General features: G+C 54.1%; 1 protein-coding gene across 1 annotated transcript in view; it reads right to left on the bottom strand.

The window, feature by feature from the left end:
- Window positions 1-26,479, bottom strand: part of NPTXR (neuronal pentraxin receptor) — a 35,140-nt gene extending 8,661 nt beyond the window's left edge. The window contains exons 1-4 of the mRNA XM_050806898.1: window positions 26,440-26,479; window positions 18,242-18,335; window positions 17,030-18,059; window positions 1,537-1,762 (exon numbers count right to left, since the gene is read on the bottom strand). Of these exons, the coding sequence (XP_050662855.1) occupies window positions 1,537-1,762; window positions 17,030-18,059; window positions 18,242-18,335; window positions 26,440-26,479 (1,390 nt within the window). The remainder of the gene's footprint in view (window positions 1-1,536; window positions 1,763-17,029; window positions 18,060-18,241; window positions 18,336-26,439) is intronic.
- Window positions 26,480-26,838: the final 359 nt, after the last annotated feature.

Genomic DNA, 26,838 nt, shown 5'->3' with positions numbered 1-26,838 from the left:
GTCGGTGGACACCGAAAAGGGTGGGGTGGACAGAGCACACTTCAGAAAGAAGGCTAACAGCTCCCAGGCACCTGCTGCATGCCCAGTGCCTTCGGGGCCCTCTCTGCTCCACCTCTGTGTTGAGGGGCATGATTAAAGTGCAGGGGTTCTGGACCTCAGATGTCCTGAGACCAAATCTCGCCTCCCCCACTTCCCAGCCACGTGACCTTCAACAAATTAAACTTGTCTCCCCTGACCCCTTGGGAGACTTGGGGTAGACAGATCAGAGGCAGGGCTGAGGAGGGCTGGAGGTTGCTTCTCCTGTCCCTGTGCCCCAGCCAGGATGCTGGCCCTGAGCCACCAGACCTGTCACTCCCCTGCAGCTGAGTCCCTGCAATGGCCCCTCCATTCTGAAATTTGCTCCCCACCTCCGTTTTCAAGAAGTAGCTTGAGGGCTGCCTCCTCCAGGAAGCAGCTTGGATTTTCTTTCTTTCTTTCTTTTTTCTTTTCTTTTCTTTTTTTTTTTTTGAGACAGTTTCCCTCTGTTGCCCGGGCTGGAGTGTGGTGGTGCAATCTCAGCTCACTGCGACCTCCACCTCCCAGGCTCAAGCAATTCTCTCACCTCAGCCTCCCGAGTAGCTGGGATTATAGGCATGCACCACCACACCCAGCTAATTTTTGTATTTTTAGTAGAAATGGGGTTTTGCCATGATGGCTAGGCTGGCCTTGAACTCCTGACTTCAGGAGATCTGCCCACCTCAGCCTCCCAAAGTGTTGGGATAACAGGCATGAGCCACCATGCCCAGCCCTGTATTTTCTTCTCCTGAACCCCTGTTCCCCATGTAAGCTTGTCCCAGCTAACTGCTCATCATTTCCCCTGTAAGGGGAAATTTTCTGTAAGCCTCTTAAGGGTGGTCTTCACAGGACTTCAAAGCTGAAAGGTCCTTGAGAGCTCATGAGTCCTAAACCCCCATTTTTCAGATGAGGAAAACTGAGGCCTGGGGAAGGAAATGAACTTCTGAGGTCACAGAGCAAGCCAGAGACAGATATGCAACCAGGAGCCAGGTCTCCTTATGCTCATACCTGTACCCTGCCCATTATGTTCCTCTGACCCTTGGCAGTGCCAGGCACAGGTGTTAAAATTCTGACTGATTCATTGAAATTGCTATTTTGTGGGTGGCTAAATGTATGACTGTGGAGTCAGACCTTGTTTGAGGTCTAGACCCACTACTTTTGTCTGTGTGACCTTGAGCATGTCACTTGACTTCTCTGAGTTTCGGTTTTCTCATCTGTGAAAACTGTGAAGATTAAATCAGCTGATGTATCAAGTACTTCACCCTCTCCCAGGACACGGTAAGTGCCAGAAAATGAGACCTGTTAATAATGTTGATAATGATAATAATATCCCCCAATGATTCTCTCCATTGTGTGTTCCACAGCCTTCTCCCCACCCTCCCGTCTGTCCATGTTAGCCTCTGGGGAGCATGGATATATTTTTTGAGTGGCTCTGTCACCCTGAGGACCCCTCCAATGCCCTCTGCAGGACCCAGGACCCACCATGCTCCAGCTCAGCCACACGACCCTGCAGGACGTCCAACTCCTTTTCCACTTCCTGCCTCTGCCGGCGGCTGCTGTGGCTGAGGGCTGCACGCTCCTTCTCCAGTGCCAGCACCTGGGCCAGCAGCTGCCCTTCCAGCTGGTCCATCTTGGAGTGCAGGCCGGTGGGCACAGCAGAGACTGGGGCTGGGGCAGCTGAGAGGTTCACACGGGCTGGAAGCTCCTGCTGTTCACAGAGCAGAGAAAGATAAGTCAATTGAGGGGAGGAAGGAAAGGCTTGGAACACTCAGATGCCTACCACACCTGCTCAGTGACCCCAGGGGAGCATCAGCTTCTCCAATATGCAAAATGGGAATGACAATGCCAACAGCAGGCAACAGATGCATCCCGGGTCCCTGGCAGGCTCTGTTCCTGGTGCTGGCGCATGACGGTGAGCAGCAGTCAGAGCTGGCCCCGGCCCTTGAGGACAGCTCAGCCCGTGGTGGGGGTGTGGGGCCTGGCCGTGAGTACTGTGAAGGTCCCCCAGGTGGTTTCAGGGTACACTCGGGGCTGAGCACCCCACCCTAGTCCTTCGTAGCAGCAAGGCTAGACACTGATGGGCTGGTAAAGGGGCGGACTGTTTCATTCCCTTACTCAGCAAGCTTCTCTAGAATGGTCCTTGGCAAAAGGCTCTGTGTGGCCATTGGGCCCACCCAGGGAGTGAAGCAGGGCCCTGGTGGCTTGACCATACCAGGGTGGCAGGTGGTTAAAATCACATACTTTCGAGTCGGACAGCTCAGGGTTCAAAACCAGCTCGGGAACCAATCTGCTATGTGACTCTGAGAAAATATCTTGACTTCTCTGGACTTGTTTACTCAAAAGAGAACTGCACCTATTTGGAGAGTTGTGGGGAGGACTAAGGATTAAATATCAATAAACAGAGCCACTTATTGCAATTGCTGTCTAGGGCAGAGTGTTCCAGGGTAGGCTCTGACATCCCCCATCCAGCTCAGGATGAGGTCTAAGTGTTTAGAGTTCCTACCACATGCCTGTCTTATCTTAAGACCCCATGGGCAGCAGAACTGGGACAGGAGCTGGGGGGGTTTCCTTCCCCTTCTCATGCTGGTAGAAGTTCCTTCTGGGGTGGAGGAAGGCAGGTGAGGCCACGGGTCCAGACTCTTGGAGGGGACAATCTGTGACAGACATGTCACAGAAATGTCAGTAGGAGATTAATAATTCAAAGAGCTGCTAGGAGCTAAATTAAACCTTCACCATCCTCCACCATCCTCCTGGTTTCCCCCCCGCCACAGTTCCTGCTACCAGGCCCGATGCTTGTGAACTTCCCAGGGGCCTGGAAGGTTTTTGCTCAGTCAGTTCCTTGCTCCCAGGCTTAGGCCCCAGACATGAACCCATTGCATTCTGTGATTCAGTCACTGAGCAAACATTCAGAAGGCAGCTCCATTGTGCTGGGCACTGCCCCAGGTGCTGAAGTTGTGGCTGGAGGCAAAACAGAAAACCAAGAACCCCACCTTTCCTCAGTTTCCTAAGCTGCGAGGGGATGGCCTTGCAGCTTGGGACAAGTACAGAATCCCTTGCCCAGCCTCACTGGCCCAGCCAATGGCCTTCTCAGTCATTTGCTGGGTGACAGGACACTGCTGGCGGCTGCTGTGACTGAGGGCTGCGTGTTCCTTCTGAGCTGCATACTCTTCCTTAACTTCTGTGAGATTGTCTTCTAGCCATGGGACAAGCAGAGAAGTGTGCCCCCTGCGTCAGAGTGCTGGGGGCAAAGGACCACTGCCATACTCAGTGCCTGAGACTTGGGAGCTGCCAGTGTGGACAGCAACATGACCTGGCTTTGAGGAGTTGCAGGAACCAGCCTCGGCTCTGCCACTTCCCCGTGAGAGTAGGGGCAGGTGGGCTAACACTCCGGGATCATTTTCCCCCTTCTATAAGATGGGCACTTGGAATGCTCAGCCTCCAGGGCTGGTCAGCATTCAACGATGGCAGGTAAGGGAAGTGCCTAGAGCCTGGCCCGCAGTGGGTGCCAAGGGCATGGTTTTGGGTGCGTGGGGTAGGTGGGAAGACTGAATGGCAAGCTGTTGTTGCCGGCTGAGCCCCAGCAGACACCTTGCAAACATTCCCTCTCTGAATCCACTTAACAGTATCCCCATTTCAGGGGCAGGAAAACTGGGGTGAGTTAACCAAGATCACACCAGGAGCAGTAGCAGAGCTGGGAGCTGAGCCTAGCAGTCTGGCTCGTCCACCCCCTCTGCATCACTCACCACACAGCCTCTCTTGGCATCTGCCAGGCAGCCTCTCCAGAAGCCCTATTCCTTCTCTGTCCCACTTGTCCCTTGGCTCCCATGGGAAAGGTGAGGTTGCTTCACAGGGCAGGGGGTCTGGTGCCACTCACACTCAGCAACCCCCCTCTTCTGCTGGCAGTGGGGAGGGGCTAAGGATCAACCTCTCCATGACACAAGTCACTGAGGTCATCCAGGCTGGTTCTGGAAAGGGACCCATGAAAGCAGCGGGAGAGGGGGGACTCTGGCCACCATTATCCCCCCTACCCACCTCTTGTGTAAGAGGTCACGGCCGCCTATCCACGCAGATGCCTACTTGGCCCACCAGGCTGGGGTGGAGGCCAGGTGAAGGTGGGCATGGGATGGGCATAGGAGCCTTACAGTGCACTCCCGCCTTACATTCATCTTTGCTTTCCCGAGGGCTCCTTCTGTCAAGGTGCCTACAAACCCTGGCTCTGGTGCAGACTAACCACAAAGCCTTGGTTTTCCTTCCTCTAAAATGGGAACAGGCTGGGCACGTGGCTCATGTGTGTAATTTCAGCACTTTGGGAGGCCAAGATGGGCGCTTGAGCCCTGGAGTTCGAGACTAGCCTGGGTAACATGGTGAAACTTCATCTCTACAAGAAATACAAAGATTAGCCAGGCATGGTGGTGCATGCCTGTAGCCCCAGCTACTTGGGTGGCTGAGGCAGGAGGATTGCTTAAGCCTGGGAGGTTGAGGCTGCGGTGAGTCATGATCATACCACTGCACACCAGCCTGAGCAACAGAGCGAGACTCAAAAAAAAGTGTGTGGGGGGTGAAACAGGCTTCCTCTTGTCCATTCCCAGGACAGATGGAAGGATGGGAGGACAAGTGACAGGCCCTCATGGACTATAAAAGCATAATGCCAACTGTGGGGCTTGACTACATTAGCTGATGGGGCGCACATTACCTCCAGAGCCTTCAAGTGACCTTGGATGGCCCACAGGGTGACAGGTTCAGCCACCCACTGCATTTGAGATGGCTGGACTTCCAGGAAGCCTCGGACTGAGGCAATCAGCTCACAGGATGCATTTCATATCAGGGCTGGAAGGGCTGGGGCAGGGTCTCCCCAGTCCCAGGCGCTGTTCTGTCCTCAGTTCCCCACCCCCTCTGTGCCAAGCTTGAGGCCAGAGGGGCATGCATGGAATGAGGCTGTGCACCAGGCCCATCATTGGCACTTGGCATGTGTTTACTCATGAATCCTCGCAACCACTTGCTGAGGCTGGCACTCTTCCTATCCCCATTTCACAGATGGGAAACCGAGGCAGGAGTCCTTTTGAATTGTCTATAGCAATGGGGCTGGGCCAAGCTGATATCCCTGGAGCCAGCATCTCCTCTCTCCAGCAAAGGGAGAGAGGGGGGAAGACTTGCCAGGAAGAACAGAGGGAGGAAGACCTGCCAGCAAGAACAGCGTGTCGAGGCTATTTAAACAGACGCTGTTTGGAGGAGAAAACGTGCGGGCTGAGGGGGTGTGCGCTCAAGCTGTTCTTTTGTCAGAGCCACTGGCTCTGCAGCGGCCAGGAAGGCCATGGAGGAGGTGGGCTCGCTTGATCGTGTGTGAGTCCTTCCTTGTCCCAGTGTCTGAATCAGAAGAACACGACTCCCGCACCCCCACTTCCCATCTGCTGTGGGCGAATGCTGTGCCGCGTGGGCTCCCGGCCTGATGCCAAGTGGGCCCCTCACCTAAGATGATGGAGGGAATAATGACGCCAGCACCCCCACTCAGCTCCTGCTGGGGCAGGAAGGTGGAGGCTGAGAACCCATGGCCTGTCCCGCTGGGAGTGCAGGGTGGGGTTTGGCGTAAGTGTGCTGGGCCTAGAGCCAGAGCCCCTTGTTCTAGGCCCAGCTCAGCCACTAATGTGCTGGGCTCATTAGCACTCAATCAGAATGCTAACGGCAGCAGCTGTCTCCATCGAGCACTCTGCTGCATGCCAGGCCCCGCACTAGGGAAGCTCTGTGCAAACAGTTCTAGGCTGCTCTCAACAGCCTGGGTAAGTAGGGAGGCCCACTTGGAGATGAGGGAACTGAGGCTCGGTGCCTGCCTAAGGTCACATACCTGTGATGCTGCAGAGCCAGCACTCCAGCCTGGCCTTCCTGATCCTGAAATCTCTGCTCATTCCTCAGGCTTATACTGATGGTCTGGGTCTGTTTGTTGATCTGCCAAGTGGGCACAGTGCATGTTGCCCTGCCTAACTCGAAGGCAAAGGAGGAGAGGTACTAATGGCCACGGGAAGTCTAGAAGGTCCAGAAGGTTGTGTGAGACCATGGCGCAGGGCAGCTTTGCAAAGGGAGACTGATGAAACTGATTGGAGGGTCCACGGGGTGGCTGAGGCTGGGATGATGCAGGGCAGCCCCACCACCTTGACCCCACCCGGGGTCTCTGCCCTTGCTGCAGGGAGCAGAAGGCAGGTGCAGGACTCCAGAGCCAGGGCCCCATCCTCTGCACAGCCCACAGACTGTGCTCATTCCTCAGGCCTACACTGCTGGTCTGGGTCTGTTGAGGGTCAGAGTCCCACCCTCTGCACAGCCGCCCCTGCCCAGGATCACCCAGGCAGTGGTACTCCCAGCTGGCCCAGAGGCCATTCTGGGATGGCCAGACCACCAGGTTTTGCCAGGGCGGGAGTTTGGGGTCAAGAAGCTTTCTCAGAGAAACCCCATCCTGCCACCCCACCTCCCTCTCCAGGGGCAGATTGCAGGGGCAGCAGGACCAGGTGGAAAGTGAGCAGCCTTCAGGGGGAGCAGTGTGGACCATGGCCCCTCACCTCCCCCATCCAACCATCCCCTGAGTTCTGAGTCCTGCTGGGGGCTCACACCTGGGCTCCATCAGTGGAGTGGCCTTGCTATGTAAGGGTGCCGTGCCTCAGTTTCCCCATTGGCCCCAAAGGGTAAAATAATAAATTTCATAGCATTGTGGTGAGGATTGACCAAGTCCATAGATAGAAAGCGCTTAGTGTGCAGTAGGCATAGGAAGCATCACAGGCGTGTCTACTATTAATGTCACGACTAACAATTTTTTTGTGTGTGTGACGCAGTTTCTTTTGCCCAGGCTGGAGTGAAGTGGTGTGATCTCGGCTCACTGCAACCTCCACCCCCCAGGTTCAAGTGATTCTCCTGCCTCAGCCTCCAGAATAGAGGCGATTATAAGTGCCTGCCACCACACCCGGCTAATTTTTGTATTTTTAGTAGAGACGGGATTTCGCCATGTTTGCCAGGCTGGTCTCAAACTCCTGACCTCAGGTGATCTGCCTGCCTCGGCCTCCCAAAGTGCTGGGATTACAAGCGTGAGCCACCACGCCCGGCAGTGACTAACATTCTTTAAAGAGTTCTTGAAGGGCTTCACCTTTCTCCATCTCCAGCCCGAAATGTTTTTGTTGCATAATTATATTGAGAGAAAAGGCAAGTTACAGAGCAGCTGGATATCACCGATATAAAGTTGTAAAACATTCAACTCGATGTGCTGTGTGGTTAAAAGGCACATGACTAGGTGCTAAACGCATGAGAAATGCGTGGGAGTGGTCAACACTCATTCGGGACCGTGGTGGCCATTTGGGGGTGTGTGATTGTGGCTGGCACTGGGGAGGCTCTGGATGGGGATCAGATGATTGGAAATGTTTGGTTCTTGAGCCTGGGCAGGGACCTAGGTAGTAGTATTTATATCTTGTTGCCCATCTGAAACACTTGACAATGATTTTCTTTTAAAAACAAGAAAACAATCCTAAAGTGGCATCTCTCCTGGTTGAATCTAACCCCGCATCTTACCCAGAGCTTCATAAAGTAGTGTCTCTCATGGTTGAATCTAACCCTGCGTCTCACCCAGAGCTTCACTCAGCTCCTAGGCTTCTCCCTAGTCCTGGCTACTGTCCGCTGGACTGGGTCACAGCTTCCACTCCCACCCTCCACACAGCAGCCAGAGGCAAATCCAGCCACGTTGCTCTCCTGCTTAAAATCCTTCCACAGCCCCCTCTCCCTGCCAATAAAGTCCCTGTCCTCCTGGCTTCAGCCCTCCCCCAGACAGGACCTAGGCCACGCCCACTGAAAGTCCTCTGCTGCTCAACTGCCCCAAACTCCTTCTCACCCTAAGGCCTCCACACATGCTGTTTCTTCTCCAAGAACATTCCTCCCGCCCCCACCCCTCCTCTGCCCAGTGCCTGCTCACCCTCCAGATGGCAGCTTCCCTGATGCCTGAACTGAGATGCTCTATATAGAGAGAAGAGGGCCCTGAGAGTTTCTCTGGCAGGGCTGCAGAGCACTCATCCATCCATCCATCCATCCATCCATCCATCATCCATCCATCCATCATCCATCCATCCATCCATGTGTGCTGCAGCGACATGGCGTCCGTCGTGGTTGTGGACATGAACTCTCACGTTAGACAGGCCAGCGTCATTTTCAGCTCTTCGCTTACTAGATCTGTGGCCTTGGGCAAGTTGCTTAACTCCTCTGGCCCTCAGTTATCTGTAAAATGGGTGTAATAATAGTACTACATTTGGGGATATAAATAATGATAAAATGAAAGAACAGATATGAAGTGTGGCCAACCATAAGAGGCAGTATGTGGTTGTCACCATTACTATTATCCTTTGCTATTGTTGAGAGGCAGGAGAGTATAGTGCATCATGGTGCAGGCCCTGGAGCCAGACTGCCTGGGTGGAAATGCCAGCTGAGTGAGCTGGGCAAGCTTCTGAACTTTTCTCAGCCTCAGTTTCCTCATCTGTAAAACAGAGATAGTAATAGTCCCATAGTTCTTGTGGGATTCAATTGTAAGGTCCTTGACAGGCCTGGTGCAGAGGGTGAGCTCACCCCTGCTGCCTCTTGCCAAGTGCCAGGTGCTGTGGCCCCAAAGGCAAATATGGCCCCATGGTTCCGCCGGTGGCGGTGCTCCCAGCTGGCGGTGAGGCAGAGGCTGTTCTGGGATGGCCAGGCCACCAGGTCTTGCCAGGGTGGAAGTTTGGGGTCAGGAAGCCTTCTCAGAGAAACCCCGTGCTGTCACCCTGCCTTCCTCTCCAGGGACAGGCCCAGCAGGTGACTCCACCTCCTCCCACCCAGGCGGGGAGCAGGTGAGTGGTGGGCAAAGGACAGGGTGGTTTTGATCATCCTGGTCTCCTAATGACACTTTGAAGCTGAAGAAAAGAAGATGAACTGGGAGGAGGATGAGGAAGAGGGAGCACGGATGGGGTTGGCCGTGTACCTCCCAGGTCCGAGACCCCAGACCCTGTCTAAAGACCCCTCTGGCCCCAGGCCCCTTGCTCCTCCCTTCAAAAGTCCCTCCTGTCAGGCTGCTGCTTCCAGAAGCCCAGCTGGGAGTTCTGCTGAGGTCCTGCCTGCCCACACGCCTTCTAGGCCCCAGCCAAAATCCTCAGCAGATGGAGGTCCCCCACCCATAGCCCACTTCAGTGAGAAATCCTGGCTTGGTCTTGACTCAGCCTCTGTGGCTGTGGGCAGGTCCCTCAGCCTCTCTGAGCTTCAGCTTCCCCTGGAGTAAAACAAGGGCTGTGGAAGCACCTAAGTGCTCCCACTTTGGGTTGGTTGCTTGTATCCCTGTCCCCAGAGTTCCACGGGGATGATGTGCCCAAGACTGTCCTGGGGAGAGGCCCCCCCGCCCCCGGCCCCGTGCCCCACCTTCTTCACTCTGTGAGGAGCACCGACCTCTGAGTTCATTCCACCTCCTACAGGCAAAGATTTACCCAACGGCCAATAAACATAAGAAAAGGTGCTCGGCCGGGCGCGGTGGCTCAAGCCTGTAATCCCAGCACTTTGGGAGGCCGAGGCGGGCGGATCACGAGGTCAGGAGATCGAGACCATCCTGGCTAACACGGTGAAACCCCGTCTCTACTAAAAAATACAAAAAACTAGCCGGGCGCGGTGGCAGGCGCCTGTAGTCCCAACTACTCGGGAGGCTGAGGCAGGAGAATGGTGTGAACCCGGGAGGCGGAGCTTGCAGTGAGCTGAGATCCGGCCACTGCACTCCAGCCTGGGCGGTAGAGCGAGACTCCGTCTCAAAAAAAAAAAAAAAGAAAAGGTGCTCAACATCATGAATCATCAGAGCAATACAAATTAAAACCACAGTGAGTGCACTACACGCCCACCGAAACGGGAATGTTTTTAAAATGACCATACCGAGTTTGGCGAGGTTTACACGCGGGTGGGCGTGTAAACTCTCCCAGCCACTGTGGGGAAATGTTTGGCTGTACCTTCCGACGCTAAATATATGCCCCTCTTGCAACCCACTCCCGTGGCTCGATCCAGGGAGAAATGAGGGCTGACGGCCGCCAACAGAGATCCTAAGAATGTTTACAGCAGTCTTATTTGTAAATCAGAAACAACCCACAGGCCCATCCACAGAAAAACGGGTAAAGGAATGAAGGCTCGTCTGCACAACGGAACACCACACGGCAAGGAAAACGGCAATCCTCCGTGGGTACACGCAACAAGGCTGGATGCTACAGACGTGACACTGAATGAAAAATCACCAGATGCAAGGGTGCACAGCTGTCTGCGTCCATTTGCACGAAGTCCAAACACAGGCCAAACTGACTGTGGTGACAGGAGACAGAATAGCCGTTGCCTTGGAAGGCCAATGTCTTTTGGGGAACCAGGGAGCCTTCTGGGGGTGCTGAAAGTGTTCCAATTCCTGATCTGGCTGGCATTTTCACAGGTGTATCCATCCATACATTTTCATTTAGCTGTCCACTTACGATTTGTGTCTGTTTAAGTGACATCTGTGACCTCTCATGTATCTTGAATGTAAGATAAACCTCAAAATAAACAAGTCCCACAGGCTTTTTTATTTTTATTTTTATTTATTTTTTGAGATGGAGTCTCGCTCTGTTGCCCAGGCTGGAGTGCAGTGGTGCTCACTGCAACCTCCACCTCCCGGGTTCACGCCATTCTGCCTCAGCCTCCCGAGTAGCTGGGACTACAGGCACCCACCACCACGCTCTGCTAATCTTTTGTATTTTTAGTAGAGACAGGGTTTCACCGTGTTAGCCAGGATGGTCTCGATCTCCTGACCTCATGATCCACCCGCCTCAGCTTCTCAAAGTGCTGGGATTACAGGCATGAGCCACTGCGCCCGGCCCAACAGGTTTTCAAATCTCCATTTCAGACAGGAAACTGAGGCTGAGAAAGTTAAGCACCTTGCCTAAGGTCACAGAACTCTCAAGTGACTGAGCTGGAATTTGCACCCAGGTGATCTGGCCCTGGAGTCTGTACCAGGAACACATTCCACGTTCCATACTGCAGCTCTCTCGGGGCTGGAAGGGGCACTGTGGGGGAGGGAGGACATTGTGGGTCCACATCCTCCAACCAAAGCCCAATAGCAAAAGCCCTCTCTCCACATTCCGCAGCCCCCAGCCACTCCCTTCTCCCAAGCCCTCTTCACTGCCAAAGAGGCAGGGTCAGGGGAACCAGTGCCCACTGGGCAGAAGCTTCTAGAATGGGCAGCAAAATCAGAGAAAAGCAAAGACAACCAATGGAATTTAGAGAAGACACCAAGAGATCCTCGAAGTCGCTGTTTATCTGCAGATTTCCCGGAGAAACATAGTTCTGGGAGTGGGTGGAAGGGGCTTGAGGGCGGCACACACATGTAACCCCCATAAACATACGCCGCACACAATCTCTGTTTAGAAACCATCTGCCCAAGAACTCAGAATGTAGAGCCTAAGGGGGCTGGTACTTAGCTCTTCCTCCTGCCTGTTTTACAGATAAGAAAACCAAGGCACTGAGAGGGAATGTGATTAGTTTAAAGTCACAAGCAAGAACTCAAGCCTGTGCCTCCCAGCCTTTCTATTTCAGAGACTATTTTATTTTTTTTATTTTTTTTATTTTATTTTATTTTTTGAGACAGAGTTTTGCTCTGTTGCCCAGGCTGGAGTGCAGTGGCACCGCCTCGGCTCACTGCAACCTCCGCCTCCTGGGTTCAAGCAACTCTCCTGCCTCAGCTTCCCAAGCAGCTGGGACCACAAGCACGTGCCACCATAATTGGCTAATTTTTGTATTTTTTAGTGGAGACAGGGTTTTGCCATGTTGGCCAGGTTGGTCTTGAACTCCTGACCTCAAGTGATCTGCCGGCCTCGGCCTTCCAAAGTGCTGGGATTACAGGTGTGAACCACCGTGCCTGACCTATTTCAGAGACTTTTTAGAGCTGGAAGTGTGTTTAGGGAGTATCTGGCCTGCTGCATCATTCATTGTACGGAGGGGAAAACCGAAGTTGGTGGGGGGCGGGGCAGGGATTTGCCTGGGTCTGTGTCCTTCACTCTCTCTGAGCTTCTATTTGCTCATCTGTAAGATGGGAATGCGTACAGCCTCCATCATAGGACTGAAGACTGAATAAGCTAATATGTATCTAGTACGTGTCTAATAAGTATTAGTTATTAGCAGCAGCAGCAGCAGTAGCAGTGAAGGTCTGGCAGCAAGTCTCCTGGCTATCTAGCCATTCAGCAGGGCAAGTCTTAAGGACTGGCCTCCACGCCTCTCACTCTGGGGTTCCGAGGCAGAAATGGTCCAGGACAGTGACTAGCACAGGTACCGCCCTCACCTGTCAATTTTTTTTTTTTTTTTGAGACGGAGTCTCACTCTGTCGCCCAGGCTGGAGTGCAGTGGCGCAATCTCGGCTCACTGCAAGCTCCGCCTCCCTGGTTCACACTATTCTCCTGCCTCAGCCTCCTGAGTAGCTGGGACTACAGGTGCCCGCCACCACGCCCGGCTAATTTTTTGTATTTTTAGTAGAGACAGGGTTTCACTGTGTTAGCCAGGATGGTCTCAATCTCCTGACCTCGTGATCCGCCCGCCTCGGCCTCCCAAAGTGCTGGGATTACAGGTGTGAGCCACTGAGCCCGGCTCACCTGTCTTTCTCATGCTCCCGAAGGTGGGTGACGTCTGACCCCTCCAGATGGGTCTAGAGTTGATGATGAAGAACGAGGGCTCTAGAGCCAGACACTGGGCACCACTGCTGACTTGGGGCCAGTTCCTTAACCTCTCTGAACCTTGGTTTCTTTGTACCTCCCTCATAGAGATTTTAGGAGGATTAAATGAGATAATTCGCAGGGCCTGCCGCATAGTAAGTGCTCAGTAAGCGTTCGCTATGATGGTTATTTGGCTCCCACTCCAGGATGGGCGGAGGCAATCAGCTTGCCAGGCTGGGTTAAGGATGTGGTTTATGCCAAAGAAATGCTGTTGAAATTAATCTTGAAGTTCTGTTGTATATATACATTAAATTAACACAAAAATGGAACAGGGAACATGCATGCATGGCCTGTAGCCGCATCAATGGGCCAACTCTTGGAAAGTGGCTCCTGGCCTCAGCCATAAAAAGTCAATATTGGCCAGGCGCAGTGGCTCACGCCTGTAATCCCAGCACTTTGGGAGGCTGAGGCGGGCGGATTACCTGAGGTCAGGAGTTTGAGACTGGCCTGGCCAACATGGTAAAACCCCGTCTCTACTAAAAAAACAAGAATTAGCTGGGCGTGATGGTGGCACATGCCTGTAGTCCCAGCTACTCAGGAGGCTGAGGCAGGAGAATTGCTTGAACATGGGAGGTGGAGGTTGCAGTGAGCCAAGACTGCGCCACTGCACTCCAGCCTGGGCGACAGAGCTAGACTCTGTCTTTTAAAAAAAAAAAAAGTCGATATCCTCTGACCCAGTACCCAGTAATACCACTCCTGGGAATTCAGCCTAAAGAAATCAACAGACTCAAAAATAAACAAACAAACAGCTCTCTGCATGAAACGGATCCTGCAATGAACATCTGGAAGAAAAATAATTTAGAAACAACCTACATCTCCAGTAACAGGAGCCGGTCAAGTGACTGATGGATGCGGAGCTGCAGATGAATCCCAGGATATTATGGCGTCATTAAAATGGTAATTACACAGCAGCTCTCAAACAATGGCTGCATATGGATAAGGACCGAAAGGGGGCTGCAAAAAGGGAGAAAATGACGCAATCGAATGCAGTATTCTCCCCAAAACCTTTTGACTTATTTCAATGAACAACAATAACAACACAAGTAAAAATGGAAAAGAAGACATTTCCCCTAAGCCCTTAAATGTGGCTCCCACTTGAGGCTTTGGGGAGAGGACATGCCAATCAGACCTTCCCTTCCCTTTTGTAGGAGGGAGGTGATGCACGGATGTGCCTGGTGGGGCCAGCAGGGAAGTGTGACGATTATGGAAGCCCAGGTGGGGATAGGAAGGGGACAGAGTGTGAACAGGGATGGCTCCTGAGAGGAGGTGTCCTTGGAGTGGACTCCGAAATGAGGAGCAGGAATGTGCTGGGGGTGATCCAGGCAGAGGCAGGAATGAACTGAGAGAGGGGTCAGGAGGGGGGACGACATCCGAAGTGGTAGCTTAGGAGTGGACTGAGGAGCTTGCACCCTAGGAGAGCCCCATGGTGGGCTTAAGGAAGACCCTTGGGGCTGCCTGGAGAAGGATGGACGGAAGCGTGTGCCGGAAGTCATGAGACCAGAGATAAGGCAGCTGCAAGCGTGCAGAGATGAGGCCAGTAAGAACTGGGGGGAGAGGGAGGGGCCAAGGATGGTTTCTCAGGGCACGTGGAGGTACCCGGTTCAAGCTGAAACACAGTGTGGTTAGGGGGCTGATGGGACAACCAGAGGGAGATGCTCAGGAGGCTGATGTGTCGATGCCAAATCTGGAGCTTGGGAAGGAAACCTGGGCTGGACACTGAGTTTTGGTTTGGGGCCCCTCCGTGGAATGGGTGTGGGAAGCCTCAGGGCATGGCTGAGTGCACCCAGGGAAAGTGAGGGCCAAGAGGGGCATACCCCTTAAAGGAGGAGGACCCTGCAGGGAGACAGAGGCAGCAGACAGAGGGAGGAGGAGGGGTGCTGAGAGAGGCGGCTGGAAGCCCAGGTCATGGAGACCTGCAAGAGGGGATGATAGGCAGGGTCAGGTGTCAGAGAGGGTTCCACCAAGATAAGGACTGAGAAGTCCTCATTTATCATCTTGGGGACATTAGCAAGAGCACTTTCAGTGTATCCTGGGAGGGAAAGGAGACCCTGAAAATCTGAGGACTTTGAGGTTACTGAATGAGAAGAGAGGGGAGAGATTGGACAGTGGCTAATGGGTGCATGTGACTCCGCTGAGCCAATTGGTCTCACCCTGTGTCTGCTGGGCTCCAGCTCCAGCCCCAGACCCTCCTAGAGGCCCCCAAAAGACTAGCTGTGGCTGTTGCCACACTCAGAAGGCAGACGTGGTGGCCAAGCAGGCCCCTGCCCTTCTCTGTCTGTGGCTGCTGCACTCAGAAAAGAGGAGAAAGTATCCATGGGGAAGCCAGGGCTCCCCCAGCCTGGAAGGCTGACCTCTTGCCAAATCCCAGCGCCCAGGATCCCCCCAACCTCAGCGGGCTAACCGGAAGGGAGGCCACCCTGCCAAGTGCTGCAGGTGCTGGGGGCACAGCTCCAAGGCAGGTCCAAGCCTGCCAGCCCCAGACGTGGGAGGAGCCACCTGTGCCATCTGGGTGTGGGGAGAGGGGCTATGGCAGGCACGAGGAAGTTTATTTAATGAAAGTCAAAAATTGTTTTTTACATGAGTAAAACCTGTTGCCTAAAACCTGTTTGCTCCTATTTTGAGTTTTGACTGTATTTTTAAAATGAGTAATATTATAGCTTAATGATAAAAATAGCAATCACTCAAATTGACTGAACATACCTGTGTCCCAGACACTATTCTTGGCCTTTCATATAAAGTACTTAATCCTCCTAATATCCCAAAGAGGTAGGTGCTATTACTATCCCCATTTTACAGGTGAGAAAACTAAGACTTCCCTTCATTGCATACTTTCAGCTTTTTCCTGATTATTTTCAGGCTCTTGGTTCTCTTATCCTAGAAATCCACCAGAGCTGGAGTCGGGGAAGAGGTGGGTATGGGCCCGGCTTTTCTCCTGCTTCTACCAGACCTCTTAGGACGTTTCTGAGCTGAGTTTTCTCATCTGTAAGATGAGGGGTTGGCTGCAATGGCTGCCTGGCTGCACTCTGACACCCTGTAGGGAGAGTGCTGACACCAGTACAGGCATCTTTGAGGGCTGTCGGACCACAACATCCTCAGCCTTGCGAGTGGGCATCACCTGTGCTGGTTGCCCAGGATTTAACTTAAACAGCCCCGGGGGTAAGGGGTCCTTGCATTTACTCCCTGCCTCTCTCCTCCCTCCAACTTGCCTGATTCACTCCACCTGGGTGGAGGTAGCAGAGGGGGCAGCGCCGGCTTTGGCCTCTTTCTTCCTCTTCCTTCCACAGATCTGATTTTTTTGCTTAACCCCCTTCCTTGTGGTCTGGAAGTCAGTCCATGGCTGGCGTGGTGAATGTGTCCCGGATGTTTGTCCTGCCCAGTCTGTCTGCCTTGCACTTCTGGGAATCCCAAATTCATTCTTACAGGGAGGAAGGTGGCCATGGGACTCCAGGGGGGAAATGACTGGCCCAGGGTCACATGACAGCCAAGAGTGGGTTCCCCCATGCTGGACTCCTTATGTCTGAGCCCCAAGCCTGAGTCAGGAAAGCCTGGAAAAGGTGAGTGGAGGAGGAGGAGCTCGGTGGGGCCTTGTTCGCCATTCAGCCCCCACCCAAGAGCTGTGGGCTTCCAGGTGTGTGAGGCTGGGTGCCTGGCACCTGAGCTCCTGCGGTTTGGGTCGTAGTCTGAGCCAGAGGGGGAGATTCAGGGTAGGGAAGTGATGAGGGGCACCCAGGTTTGTCTTATGGGGCACTCTGTTCCCGGCTCTGTGTAATGAGGGGAGGACCCCGAGTCCCTTGGACAGCGCTTCCATCTCCTGGCCAGAGTGTGAGGGTGGAGCTGGTGCTGATTTGGGGGTGTCCGAAAGAAGGGACATTTAATGAGGTCCTAGTACGTGCCAAGCATTTTCACACCCCTACATTTGATTCCATTTCCACTACAGGTGGACACTGTTATACCTATTTTACAGACACAGAAACTGAGGCTCAGAGAGGTGCCTGGAGAGGGAAAAGGGTGGGGAGCGAATCTTTCTGGCGCGTCCCCTGTGCCTCAGTCACCGTGCCAGACGCCTGCCGGCGTTCCCTATCGGAATCCCCCCGCCTTGCCAGCGAGGAAGGCGCGATCGTCCCCAGAATACAGACGGGAGACCGGAGACTCGGGGACCGCGGGGCGACCGCGGCGGGGCGGCCCCTCACACCACCCGGGCAGCTCCCCCGACGGCGCGCGGCGCTCACCTCCAGGCGGTCGATGCGGTCCCGCAGGGCGCGCACGGCGTCCTCCAGCTCCAGGATGAGCGCAGGAGAGTCCCAGGGCCCGTCGGCCATGGTGTCGCGGCGGGGTCCGGCACCCTGGAGGCCGCGCGGCAGGCCGCTCTCGCAGCGGCCCAGCTTGCCGGTGAGCTCACGGATGGTGTCCTGGTCGGCGCGGATGCGCGCCTCCTGCTGCAGCGCCGTCTGGCGCAGCTGCTCGGCCGTGTTCTGCAGCAGCAGCAGCTCTTCGCGCTCACCCGGCGCAGCGCCCGCCGCGTCCCCCTGCTGGGCCCCCGACGGGCAGGCGGCCGCCAGCGGCGTGCACAAGAAGCGGCTGAACAGGGGCCCGGGCGGCAGCGGGTGCGCGCTGGCCGCGGGTGCCCCGGGCAGCGCGGGGGGCCCGGCTGAGCCACCCGCGCCGTGCAGCGCGCTCAGGCTCCGCTGCGGGCCCGGGGACGCGGCGGCGCCCGAGGCGACCGAGGCGTTGTCGGCGCCGCCGGGCAGCGCCCGCGCTGGGCTGGCCGCCAGGGGCACGCTGGCGATGATGCAGATGACGGCACCGAGGAACGCCAGCATGCCCGCGGCCAGCAGCACGGCCAGGAACTTCAGCGTGAGGCGGGCGGCGGGGGAGCCCGAGGCCCCCGGCAGGCGCGGCGGCGGGGTCGGGGCGCGGAGCCCTGGCGCGCTGGGCCGAGCGGGGCAGGCGCTGGAGCCGGAGCCGGAGCCGGAGCCGGAGCCGGAGCTGTCGCCGCGGCCGCTGCTGCCGCCGCTCTGAGCCCGGGCGGCGGGAGGAGGAGAAGGCGGCAGGCGGCGGGGAGGGGGAGCGGGCGCGGCGGCCCCGCCCCACTCGCTCCCCCGGGCCGGCCCTGGCCCAGCCCCGCACCCGTTCCGTGCCGGGCGCCGGGCTGGGGGCGCCGCCGGGGATGCGGCGAGGAGCGAGGGCAGCACCTGGGACCTTATCTTGTCGCGGTCACAGCGCAGGGGGCGGCGACCCGAGGGCCGCGCGGCGGGGCTCCTGGGTGACCCCCATCCCAACCCTCCGGTGCTCTGGCCCCCTCCCCAAGCCGGTTATGCTCACAGCCACCCAGGAGGGAGCTCTCCTCCGGGAGGGGCTCTGCGCTGGGGGCGCCACAAGCTCGGTCGCAATTGAGATTCGCCCTGGACAGGCTCACAATAGAAATGAGGAAACTGAGGCACCGGAGGTCAGGCCGCTGTCCAAGGTCGCCAGGTGGCTGCGTTGGAGCCGCCTGCGAGCTCAGGCACGTTTCACTGGACCAGACTGTGGATGGGGCTGGAGTGGGAGCGGTTAGAGGAGAAGAGGCCAGTTTTGGGGGTTGGGGGAGGCGCGGATTTTGACCTAAGTTACTGACCTAACTTACTGAGATACTGTGGCCATCTGCCCATCACCCCCACCTCCAACGTTCTGAAGGAGCAGAGTTCACTCCCCACCACCCTCATTACAAAATCTTCCTGTGATCTCAGAGGCTGATGGAAATTCTCTCCTCTGAATCCTTGGGGGCTTAGAGCATCACAGGTCCAGAGAACGCCTCCCCGCCCCCCACTGCAGTCTGCCTTCGTTGGCAAGCGATGCCACGTGCCTGGTGGGCATGTGGACCAGGCCCAGAAGGAACAGCAGGAATGGGAGTGGGCTGTGCTGTGGGGGTGGCGGAGGAGCGTTTTACTTTCTCCTGTCAAAAATGTCTATATATATTTTGTTGAAAATTAACTTTGCAATTAAAAACTTAAAAACAATCCTACTATCCTCCACAATTTATCTCCAGCTCCAATTTTCCATGAGGCCTTTCCTGACCAATATGGATTCCCAGGGCTGGAAGGGCGCTGGGAGGGCTGTGATTATTCCCAGCCCTGTCTCTCTTCCAAGCCTGCATTTTTGACTTGAAGGGAAGGAGCAAACCAGGATCTCTGGTCCACCACGGCTACCACTGTGGTTTCAAGTGGACTTCACATAGCACTGGTGGTGCGGAGAGACCAGAATGTTTCCCAGGAGGCCACAGCCCTGGGGGACACTCTGCAGCCACTGAGATTTTGTCCAGTGTTCCCAGGCACACGTGCTCCACCTCCCTCCACACACGTTAGGATGGTGTCCACTCTGCTCACCCATCTCTAGGAGCCAGGGATTTTCATCCATACCTGAGTTGTGAAAGAGGAGCGAAGCAAACACAAGCGCTGCATGCCAGGAACCCGAGTGCTGTGTGTGCGTGGATGTGTGCTGGCACTCACTGAAGCTGTGACCTCAAAACCCAGTGCAGGCAGCTGGGCTTGGAGGAAGCGTCTTATGGACAGAGAAATGGGCTGGGCTCTTGGAAGGTAAAGGCCAGCGGTAGGCCCTGCTAAAGTCCTGGGGATGCATGAGGCATCGGGACTCCTGGTATATCTACACGTGTGCTGTGAAGACAGAAGCACAGAGATAGCATCTCCAGGAGAAACTGTCATAGGAAGTCCAGGGAAGGACAGGAGATGCCAAGAGAGAGGGCTGCTGCCAAGAGCAGCAGAGCCACTGTGACTGGGGCACCAAATGGTGCTACCTTTACCTGAGCTGCCCCCTGAGACTTTGGGGACAGTTTGGATAAATGGGTCCAGAGGCTGGAGTCAAATCTTGTTTAAACTGGTGTGTTGATCCCCTAGAATGACTTTATTTATTTTTATTTTTTTGAGACAGAGTCTCGCTCTGTCACCCAGGCTGCAGTGCAGTGGCGTGATCTCGGCTCACTGGAACCTCTGCCTCGCAGGTTGAAGCGATTCTCTTGCCTCAGCCTCCCAAGTAGCTGGGACTACAGGTGCACACCACCACGCCCAGCTAATTTTTGTATTTTTAGTAGAGATGGAGTTTCAACATGTTGGCCAGGCTGGTCTCGAACTCCTGACCTCAGGTGATCCACCTGCCTTGGCCTCCCAAAGTGTTGGGATTACAGGCGTGAGCCATGGCGCCGAGCCTCTCCCTTCTTCCTTGACCCATCTCTATCCCCAGCACTAAGCATGAAGCCTGCTCAGGGAAGCTTCTCGGTGAATGTTTGCTGAACTAGTTTCCTAATGCCGCTGCTGCAGGCAGAGGAAGGAGGAGAGGACAGAGAGGTCCCAAAGCCCATTTCTCCTAGGTCCTGGGAGAGACCCCCCCTTAATCCTAACACAGGATTCCTCAAGGGATGGTCAGAGAAGTATTCTCGGGGGAACTTCCCTAAAACTGGAATAGTTCCTATATTTTCCCTCTGAATTGTCATGACTCCTAGGTTTTTTTTTTTTTTTTTTTTTTTTTTTTTTTTTTTTTTTTTTAATTTCTTCACTTTCATTCCATTCTTAGGCTAAGGGAATTCTGCCATATATAACAAATATAGGAATTCATTTTAGAAAATATGTTTTGAGACCTACATTGTGCCAGGCATAGTGCCAAGCCTGGGGAAAGCTGGGAACTAGACAAGCTCACACAGTTTATATTCCAGTGGGGAGGCAGGCAGTAAACAAATGAATAGCTAAGTAAACAAGTTAATTTCCAATAATGATGAGAATGACAAAGAAAAGTCTTAAAGTGATGTTATAGAAAGTTACAGGAAGTGGGAAGCGGGGAATTGGGAAGTGGGCAGTATTTATAAGGTGGTCAGACCTAAATGACCCGGGAAAACAGCCATGCAGAAGTCTGGGGGAAAGATGGTGTATTCCAGGCAGAGGGAACAGCCAGTGCAAAGGCCCTGGGGCAGAAAGAAGCGTGGTATGTTTCAGAAACAGAAGGAACAGAGTGGGGCTAGAGCAGAGTGAGATGTAGGGGAGGGAGGAAGCTGGGCAGGAAGGTGGGGGCCGTGTAGAGATTTACAGGCTCTGGGAAGGGAGTGGGTCTGATTCCTTTACCTGAGCTGCCCTCTGAGACTCTGGGGACAGTTTGGATAAATGGGTCCAGAGGCTGGAGTCAAATCTTGTTTAAATTGGTCTGTTGATCCCCTAGTATGATTTTATTTTTTATTTTTGAGACAGAATCTCGCTCTGTCACCCAGGCTGCAGTGCAGTGGCGTGATCTCGGCTCACTGGAACCTCTGCCTCGCAGGTTGAAGCGATTCTTTTGCCTCAGCCTCCCAAGTAGCTGGGACTACAGGTGCACACCACCATGCTCAGCTAATTTTTGTATTTTTAGTAGAGATAGAGTTTCAACATGTTGGCCAGGCTGGTCTCGAACTGCCAGAGTGGTCTTTTAAAAACACAAAGCAGGTGATATCACTTCTCTGCTTCAGCCCTCCAACTGAGTTACAAAGAGATAAGAGAGGGTTGGGAGCGTTGGCTCACGCCTGTAATCCCAGCACTTTGGGAGGCCAAGGTCAGGAGTTCTAGACCAGCCTGGCCAACATGGTGAAACGCCATCTCTACTAAAAATACAAAAATGAGCCAGCTGGTAGTGGTGCATGCCTGTAATCCCAGCTACTCGGGAGGCTGGGGCAAGAGAATCATTAGAGCCTGGGAGGCAGAGGTTGCAGTGAGCCGAGATCACGCCACTGCACTCCAGTCTGGGCGACAGAGACCCTGTCTCAAAAATGAAAACAAAAAAACAAGAGGAAATGTGGGAGGGGGGTGGACAATTGGAGGGCTATGCCTCCATCCAGGTGCTTCTCCAAGTAATGGCAACTTGGAGTTGTCAGTGGTAGAAAGATGTGGATGGATTGCAGATTTGTTTTATAGGTAGCGTTTATCAGTTGGACCCTCCAGGAAGCAAACACTGAGATGGGGCCAGAAACAAAATCGGGCAGGGAGAGTCTCCGACTTCAGTGCTGATCTAAGAAAGTGTTGGCCACCCCAGTAGGGAGCTCTGGGGCTGAGATTGCCCAGGAGGGAGTTTTTGCATCAGGCACAAGTGGCTTGTCTCTGTGGTGCCCTTTTCACCCTGAGTCATTGGCTGAAAGCTTCCCCAGAAGAGCAAGGCTTCAGCTCAGAAGCTGAGGTGGATCACAAAGTTGGAGAGCATCTGCTAACTGCCCCATCTGCTGCTGAGTGGCAAATTTGTGGTTAAATGGAGAGCTGAGGGGGCCCCTCCCTGGCTGCCATGGTCCATTCCTTACACCAAGGTCCAGTTCTCCATACACGGTCAGGAGTAGTCCCTCCAAGGTCCCCGTGGCCTCTCTTCCTGAGGGACATCTGGAAGGGGGAGGTTAGTGGGAAGAACACCAGCCTCCGCTGCTGCAGTTGGTTTCAGTCTGCAAGAGGCATCATGGATTCCTCCCCTGTCCATCTAATCATTCTCCCAGTCATTGACTCTGCTGATAAAAGGGGCAAGAACATTCTTTCATTCCCCAGAGCCTAGGAAAGTCTATGGTACAACATATTTTCTCAATAAATGTTTTTTGAGGCCAGGCATGGTGGCTCATGCCTGTAATCCCAGCACTTTGGGAGGCGAAGGCAGGAGAACGTCTTGAGTCCAGGAGTTCAAGACTAGCCTGGGCAACATGGTGAAACCCTGTCTCTGCAAAAAATACAAAAATTACCCGGGCATGGTGGCACGCACCTGTCGTCCCAGCTACTTGAGGGGCTGAGGCAAGAGGATCTCTTTAGTCCAAGACGTCGGGGCTGCAGTAAGCTGTGCTTGTGCCACTGCACTCCAGCCTGGGTGACACAGCGAGACACTATCTCAATACAAAAATAAAAATAAAAGTTTTTTGAACTGAGATACACTTTTAAAAGAGGGGAAGAGGGAGAAAGAGAATTGCACAGGAAAGGCCTTTAGACTGTAATCAAGTCATTTCTAAAAGATGGGTGATGGGATGCTAATTAGGTAACTGGTGGTTTCACCAGGCACATGGCAGAGCCAGGATTTGAACACAGGCTTTAGGTGATGAACTCATCCCAGCTGGCCTAGAATTTTCCCAGTGTCAGCACTGAAATGCTTGCATCCTGAGAAACCTCTCAGTCCTGGGCAAACACGGACAGTTGGTCACCCTGGCAATCTTCAAACCCATTCCCCCACCACACTCTCTCAGTGCTGGTATATATCACCTAGCAATGAAACACACACATCTTTCTCTTCCCTCGACCCCCATCCTTCCCTCTCCTCTAGCATCTGCCTCTTTCCCTGCTGCCTGCAGACTGTGAGCTCCTTGAGGGCAGGGACCAGCTGCAGCACCCTCCTCTCTGTGACTCCAGGGCTGGCACTCGTGGGTGCTCAAACTCCCAGTGAAGGAGTTTGGGGAGACTGGTGGGATTACAGATGTGAACCACCACGCCTGGCCTCAAAAAACATTTATTGAGAAAACATGTACCTCTTGGGGTGTACTTGTGAACAAAGGGTCCTTTTCCCCAGGGGGTGGTAAAGAGGTTGGGGACAAAGAGAGTGTCTGTGTCCGTCCTGAAGTCTCCAACTAGGTCCGGTCTCAAGACCTGAGCTGCCTCAGTCTCCTCATCTGTAAGGTAGAGCCAGTGGTACCTATGTATAGGATTATAATGGGAAGGAAATGAGGCCAGGTGAGACGTGTGTATAATCTCTCCCAGAGACTCAAGGCAGTGACCATTTCCTACCATACTGTGTATTACCGGTGCAAGGCTCAGTACTTGCTATACCTTCCTTATTTATTCCTAGCATATATTAGGTGCTCAATAAATGTTCATTCCCTTCTTGATGTCTTTGCCTTTGATTGCCCAGGCTTAGTCCCTAGTTGCTCTGCCCTTTCTTGGTTCTCCTCCCGCCCCCGTTCTGAGCAGAGGTGGGGAATCATTCAGATGAAGGATCGTACGTATATTCAATCAGCACACGCCAGTCTGAGGGCTTCCAAGCGGGGTGCAGGGTTCAGCTGGGGCCCAGAAGTGTTCACACATCAGTAGTGGATGCTGATATTGGGAACCCAGACCAGAGAGGAGGGCAGAAGCCAGGAAAAAGAGAGCTTTCCTCTCCAGGGAAGCCCAGAGATTTCCATCCAGAGTTTCTGCCTCCCTGGAAGCAGCAAAAGGAGCCAATCCAGCTCGCAGATTTGGGCAGGAAACAAGGACATCTGTTCCCACACAGGCTCAGGAGGGGCCGAGAACCGAGGAGGAAATGTGTGTCCACCTTGTGGGGGGCCCTCGGTGTTGGCTGGAAAGTGCGTGCCTGAGTCCAGGCCCGGGAAAGAAAGACCAGGAGGAGTGGCCGGCCAAGGATGCTGTAGGGGTGGGGTGGGGGTGCCCCTCACTGTCTCAAGGGCCTCCTGCAGCCCCTGCTTGCTGGTCTGTTCCTCCTGCCACTTTTTACTGTACTGGGCTCTTGCCTGTGGCAGCCCTGGAACTCTACAGTATAATCTTTCCACGTCACAGATGAGAAAATCAAAGCTCAGAGACATTCGGTCATTTGCCCTGAGGCCCCTGGTCTGTGGGGGTACTGCTGGCATTTGAACCCAGAAGTTGTCAGACTCAGGTTCCCCAGCTCACGTTCTGACACTCCCCTTCAAAATGTCTGTGGACTGGTCCCTGCTGGGTGAGGAGGCAGCCAAGTCCATCCTGGGAAGCCCCGTCCTCCCTTTACTCTCCCCCTTCCCCTCTGGAGCGCGTCTCAAAACAGCCACCATGGCCCCTCGCTTGGCTCACCAGTGGTCCCAGCACCAGTTTCTGTTGCACTATCTGTAATGTGTTTCCCCGACGAGGCTGTGGACTCCTCGAGGCCTCAAACCTTATGTTCTCCATATGTGGGTCACTGGCACCCAGGGCATGTCCAGGGTACATTTGATTCCTGCCCAATGGACCCTAAGGAGTGGTGGCCACCTCTGCAGCTCCTCTAGGAAAGGCATCTTCCGGTGGCCCCCAGGGTTCTGCAGCCATTGCACTCGGAGGCAGGGAAGCTGAGTCCTTGGGCTCGGGGAAACTTCCTTTCCTCATATGTAAAATAGGTACGCATAAACCTAACCGGCCTATGGTGAGGTGGAGGCACCTGAGATCTCACCTGGGTGGCCATTTGTGTGTGTCCAGCGAGGAACCAAGGGTACCTGGCAGCTCCTCCTCAAATACCATCTGTCTCCCGATCTAGCTTAAGTGTCCAAGGCGAGCCCTAGAAGTGGGGGGTAGGTTGAGAGATTCTGCAGGCTGGAAGAAGGGACTACACATGAAGCCAGGGTGGGGTGGGCAGTGCTGCCAGCCGGGCCCCTCCCTGCTCCTGCCCCTCGACCTTGACAGCCCACAGGCCCATCTTGGGCTGGGTCCAGGCTTGGCTCTTTCTCTTCTCTGAAATTTGCCTGCCACCAGCACTAGCCACAGCCACTTACAAAGACACCTCCCTCTCCAGCCTCCCACCACACACGTGGCTCCCTAGCCACTCAGCCTTGAAGGGGTGAGGGACCAGGAGCATTTTTTTTTCTCAGCCCCTTTGCAATGCTACACTTTGGAATGGGTACTTGGTCTCCATTGTCCTCAGCTTTGGGGGTCTAGGCTGGAGGGGGACAGCAGGGTTGGAGAGGAAGGAACGGATCCGAGTGACATTTCCATTAAGGGGTCAGTTAGTCACAAACGCTGGTGGCTGGCTGGAAAGGAATGAGTCAAACACAAGGCCTGGGGTTCAGGTCCCATCGGGGAAGCAGATGAGTAAGGCAGCCTGTCGGGGGGTGCACTTTGCAGTCGGGTTTTAAATGTGGAGTCTGAGGGCATTGCATCAACGTGGAGTGGAGTAATTGAAATATGGACTTTGAAGTCAAGGAGTTGGATTTTAATCCCAGCTGCACAACTTACTAATAGAGTCACCTGGAGCAAGTGACTCAGCCACTCTCTCCGGTTTCCTTGGCTGCACCATGGGAGGATTTATGCAAGAGTGAAATGCGAGTGTGCAGCTCAGAGCCCGGCTCGTGGAGCGCTCAGCAGAGCCCCCTGCAATTTCAAAAGGAAGGGGTATTATGATCCTTTCTCATTTCGTATATGGGGAAACTAAGGCATGGAACAAATATGCACGTATTCCCAGGGCCCTGTACAGCCAGGCTGTCCAGCCCCAATGACTGTGCCCTTAACCATAGTGCTATGCACAGAACAGTGTTGGTGTGGTGGTTAAGGATGATGGCATGGGGTCAAATCCTGGCTCTGTCTCTCCAGAATTTCTAAGCAAGTAATCACATTTCGGAGCCTCAGTTCCCTTATCTGTATATTGTGTGTACTGTGCTCTCTGGTGCTATGGTTAGAATATTTGTTCCATCCAACACTCATGTTGAAGTTTAATCGCTAATGTGGGGGTATTGAGAAACAGGGCTCTTAAGAGACGATTGGGTCTTGAGGGCTCCGCTTTCATGAATGGGTTAATCCATTCATAGATTAGTGGATTAAGGGGTTACCATGGGAATGGGGCTGTGGAGAAGCTGGCAGGAGGGAGACATGAGGTAGTCCTCTCAGCCCCCTCACCCTGTGATGCCCTGTGCCATCTCAGGACTCTGTAGAGTCCCCACCAGCAAGAAGGCCCTCACCAGACACAGCCCCATTGACCTTGAGCTTCTTAGCCTCCATAACTGTAAGAAATAAGTTCCTTTCCTTTACAAATTACCCAGTATCAGATATTCTGTTTTAAGCAACAGAAAACAAAACAGACAAAGACATCTGGGTTGTGGGGATTTAATGAATCGGTTAGTGTAAAGTCCACTCAGAACGTATTAGCTATCCTTAGAGTAATTCTGAGTTCAAAAGGATAATTTGAGGGAGCCCCCTCCCCCATTTTACCGGAGATGATACAGAGACCAGAAAGGGCGATTGACCAGGCTGAGGTCACACAGCTGGAAGAGCTAGGACTCAAGCCACTGTTTTCCTACTCGCCTCAAGCTGTTACATGGGAGGAGGACACCGAGACTTGGTGAGCAGATAGCTGGGAT

This window comes from Macaca thibetana, chromosome 10, assembly GCF_024542745.1.
Source record: "Macaca thibetana thibetana isolate TM-01 chromosome 10, ASM2454274v1, whole genome shotgun sequence".
In the NCBI taxonomy this organism is placed as follows: domain Eukaryota; kingdom Metazoa; phylum Chordata; class Mammalia; order Primates; family Cercopithecidae; genus Macaca; species Macaca thibetana.
This window is presented reverse-complemented; position numbering and strand designations above follow the sequence as displayed.